General features: G+C 43.4%; 1 protein-coding gene across 4 annotated transcripts in view; it reads left to right on the forward strand.

Moving 5' to 3' along the window:
- The window catches only part of SLC25A16 (solute carrier family 25 member 16), a 32,932-nt gene that overhangs the window by 8,162 nt on the left and 20,024 nt on the right, over positions 1-4,746 (forward strand). For all 4 annotated transcript variants that reach the window (XM_017851407.1, XM_017851408.1, XM_017851409.1 and 1 more), the window contains exon 2: positions 2,106-2,198. In XM_017851407.1, the coding sequence (XP_017706896.1) occupies positions 2,106-2,198 (93 nt within the window). The remainder of the gene's footprint in view (positions 1-2,105; positions 2,199-4,746) is intronic.

The following is a 4,746-nucleotide window of genomic DNA, read 5'->3' on the forward strand; positions in this document are numbered from 1 at the left end:
AGCTGGGACTACAGGCGCCCGCCATCTCGCCCGGCTAGTTTTTTTTTTTGTATTTTTTGTAGAGACGGGGTTTCACCGGGTTAGCCAGGATGGTCTCGATCTCCTGACCTCGTGATCCGCCCGTCTCGGCCTCCCAAAGTGCTGGGATTGCAGGCTTGAGCCACCGCACCCGGCCTAGTTTGTTTTTTAGACAGAGACCCACTCTGTCGCTCAGGCTGGAGTGCAGTGGTGCGATCTCGGCTCACTGTTACCTCTGCCTCCTGGGTTCACGCAATTCTCCTGCCTTAGCCTCGCAAGTAGCTGGGATTACAGGCATGCACCACCATGCCCGGCTAATTTTGTGTTTTAGTAGAGATGGGGTTTCACCATGTTGGCCAGGCTGGTCTTGAACTCCAGACCTCGTGATCCGCCCACCTCGGCCTCCTAAAGTGCTGCAATTACAGGCATGAGCCACTGCTCCCAGCCACAATTTATTTTGGATATCTCAGAATGTGAATTTTAAAGTTAAAATTTTATTTGTGTGTGTGTATGGTTTTTTTTCCTTTTTTAAAGAAATAGTCTCTGTAACCCAGGCTGGAGTGCAATGGTGTGATCTCAGCTCACTGCAACCTCCACCTCCTGGGTTCAAGAGATTCTCCTGCCTCAGCCTCCCGAGTAGTTGGGATTACAGGCAGCCGCCACCATGCCTGGCTAATTTTTGTATTTTTAGTAGAGATGGGGTTTCACCATGTCGGCCAGGCTGGTTTCGAATTCCTGATCTCAAGTGATCCGCCTGCCTTGGCCTCCCAAATTGCTGGATTACAGGCATGAGCCACCGTGCCTGGACTTGTTTTTTAAAGACCGAGTCTTGCTCTGTTACCTAGGCTGGAGCGAAGCCGCGCAATTATAGCTCTCTGCGACTTCCAACTATGGGCTCAAGTGATCCTCCAGCCTTACCCTCTGAGTATTGAGGCATACCACCATGTCTCGCTAATTTTTTTTTTCTTCTTTGAGACAGTCTCACTTTGTTGCCCAGACTGGAGTGCAGTGGCGTGATCTCGGCTCACTGCAACCTCGGCCTCCTGGGTTCAAGGGATTCTCCTGCCTTAACCTCCCAAATAGCTGGGACTACAGGTGCCTGCCACCATGTCTCGCTTATTTTTTTTGTATATTTAATAGAGACGGGATTTTACCATGTTGGCCAGGCTGGTGTCAAACTCCTGAACTCAGGAGATCTGCCCGCCCCAACCTGCCAAAGTGCTGGGATTACAGGCATGAACCACTGCGCCTGGCCCATTTTTAAAAATTTTTTAATAGAGATGAGGTCTCACTGTGTTTCCCAGGCTGGTCTCAAACTCCTAGTCTAAAGTAATATTTCCACCTCGACCTCCCAAAGTGCTGGGATTACAGGTGTGAGCTACTGTGCCTGGCCTATTTTTCACCTTTTTATAAGAGGAGCCACCCATTTTATCAAGTCATTACTAGATGTACAATATTGTAGAGAAGTCTATATAGTTGATTTAGAAGCATGCCAAGCTCGAGGGGCTGGCCTGGACTCTGACCTATGCTAAAGCCCATGTATGCACTTTATTCTACTTTCATCTATACTTTTTCCCAGTGGCACATGGTAGGGTCGAAATACGTATTTGCTGAATGTATAAATGAATGACTAATTTTATGGGTAAAAGTTGGTTGTTTCAATGAAAAAATGATCCAGAAGAAGAGGAGGTTACTTCAAACAGAACCTGGCAATCGGATCAATACCTTCAAGTGTCTGTCTCCATAAAAATCTTCCAGAAGAAGAGGAGGTTACTTCAAACAGGACCTGGCAGTTGGATAAATACCTTCAAGTGTCTGTCTCCATAATCACATTTTAGCAAGATTCCCAGTGTTCCTCAGGTATTAGATGCTGATTTACACAATAAAACTTACTAAAGTAGTGTAATCATGCTCACTTATTAAGTTACAGGGAATGGGGCCCAGTCATCTGCATGTCCATGCTGTAGGCAGATTTACTCATGGAGACTAAATTAGAGATTAGAGGGTTTGCTGGCTGAACAACTAATGATTTCTATCTGGAAATAAATGGTATGCAATTTCTTCCTGACCTTTTGAAAAATTTTTAGGTATTGCTGGATGCTGTGCCAAAACAACAGTTGCTCCATTGGATCGAGTAAAGGTTTTATTACAAGCTCACAATCGCCATTACAAGCATTTTGGTGAGTTAATAGATGCTAAAGATAAAAATGAATGAAAATATTGTGGAAAGTGGGCAAAAAAGGGAATTTAAGTTTGGGGATGCAAGAAGTAAAGTAGAGTTTCCTCTTTAAAGACTTTTCCCCATTTAATTAGGAATAAATAGTAACTTCTTTTAAAAAGCAAAATTTATTCAAAGACCTGTGCTAACATTCTTAAATATCTGCTAGCCATGATAAAAAAAAATCAATGTACTTTATATTCTTAGCTCCCACAATTTAGCGTAAATATTTGCCCTGACATGCTTATTCTGCTCCAAGCAAGCATTAGGTCATAGCCTGTCTCTCTTTCTTATTTGAAGGTGTTTTGCAAGCATTGGTCACAGCCTGTTCCTCTTCCTTATTTAAAGGTGTTTTTTGACCTTTCACAGGATTCCACACGTTAATTTCTCCTTCCTTTGTTCTCCTCTGCCTTTGCCTCTTTTAAAAAGTTCTAAATTGCTAGCCAATCGGGACAAATACAGGATGTGAGGTCCCATTCCAGCCAATGGAAACCGGATGCAACAGTAGGGTGGACAAGTCAGGTTATAAATGACCCTGTTTCTCCTTTGTTCGGTGTACTCTCATGGCAAAACTGCTGGCGAGTGTACCCTTTCTGCGAAAAATAAAAATGACCTTGCTAAGTACATTAAATATATGTCCAAGTACTGTTTCTTTACGGCACCAGGAAGCAAGCATTTCAAACGGGCAAATTTGCTCTTTGTTTTTTCTCTATAGATTCAGGAACCTGAAAGAGGTCAAATAAAAAAAAAAAGGAAAGGGGCAAATTTTCCAAAGAATATTTTCTTATCCATTATAATCCTTTCATTTGCAGTAGTGGTTATATATATTATCATTTTAGGATGCTGATATTTTCCTAGCCAAAATCTTGGAATAATTGAAGTAAATGTTATGTGTTTATTGGGATTAATTAGTCACATTGTTCGCAGGCACACATAACAACTCAGTCTGATTTTTTATTATTTATTTATTTATTTATTTATTTATTTTTTGAGACGGAGTTTTGCTCTTATTGCCCAGGCTGGAGTGCAATGGCTCGATCTCGGCTCACTGCAACCTCTGCCTCCCAGGTTCAAGCGATTCTCCTGCCTCAGCCTCCCTACTAGCTGGGATTATAGGCATGTGCCACCATGCCTGGCTAATGTTGTATTTTTAGTAGAGACAGGGTTTCTTCATGTTGGTCAGGCTGGTCTCTAACTCCTGACCTCAGGTGATCTGCCTGCCTTGGCCTCCCAAAGTACTGGGATTACAGGCGTGACCCACTGCACCTGGCTTCAGTCCGATTTTTTAAATGCGATAAGAGATGGGAGATGAGATTTAAAAATGTAAAACTGAAATAATTATTCCTTTTTAACACTTAATTTAAAAAAGCATTCTAGAAATCTTTGTGCAAGAAGAATCCAGTTCTTGCTTTTTTTTCTTCTTCTTCTTCTTCTTGTTTTTTTGGAGACGGAGTTTCGCTCTTGTGGCCCAGGCTAGAGTGCAATGGCACCATCTTGGCTCACCACAACCTCCACCTCCTGGGTTGAAGTGCTTCTCCTGCCTCAGCCTCCCAAGTAGCTGGGATTACAGGCATGCACCACCATGCCCAGCTAATTTTTGTATTTTTAGTAAAGACAGGGTTTCTCTATGTTGGTCAGACTGATCTCGAACTCCCAACCTCAGGTGATCTGCCTGCCTCAGCCTCCCAAAGTGCTGGGATTACAGGTGTGAGCCACCGTGCCCGGCCGCTTGCTTTGTTATAAATAAAAAAATGAAGGCTTTAGGCCGGGCTCAGTGGCTCACGCCTGTAATCCCAGCACTTTGGGAAGCTGAGGCAGGAGGATCACTTGAGGTCAGGAGTTCAAGATCAGCTTGGCCAACATGGTGAAACCCTGTCTCTACTTAAAATACGGAAATTAGCCAGGCATGGTGGCAGGCACCTGTAATCCTAGTTACTCGGGAGACTGAGGCAGGAGAATTGCTTGAATTCGGGAGGTGGAGGTTGCAGTGAGCCGAGATCGAGCCATTGCACTCCAGCCTGGGGGACAAGAGCGAGACTTCATCTGAAGAAAAAAAAAAAAATCAAGACCTTAGTTGTTCCTTTAAAACCAGCCATTCGATTAACATGGACACTTTAATAACTTGTCATTGGTGAGAATAAGAATTGTTTAGTCTTTTGGAGGGCATTTTGGCAATATGCGTAAAAGTCTCAAAAAGTACCTATTCTTTGATCTTGCGGTTCCAGTTTTAGGAGATTATTCTAAGGAAGTAAACAGAAATGTGGTCAGTAATCATATGCAAGGACCAAAACATTAATTATTATTATTATTATTATTATTTTGAGATGGAGTTTCAGTCTGTCACCCAGGCTGGAGTGCAGTGGTGTGATCTCTGCTCACTGCAACCTCTGCCTCCCGGGTTCAAGCGATTCTCCTGCCTCAGCCTCCTAAGTGGCTGGGACTACAGGTGTGCGCCACCATGCCCGGCTAACTTTTGTATTTTTTTTTTTGAGGCGGAGTCTCGCTCTGTC

Source organism: Rhinopithecus bieti, unplaced genomic scaffold (genome assembly GCF_001698545.2).
Source record: "Rhinopithecus bieti isolate Rb0 unplaced genomic scaffold, ASM169854v2 scaffold_33940, whole genome shotgun sequence".
NCBI lineage: Eukaryota > Metazoa > Chordata > Mammalia > Primates > Cercopithecidae > Rhinopithecus > Rhinopithecus bieti.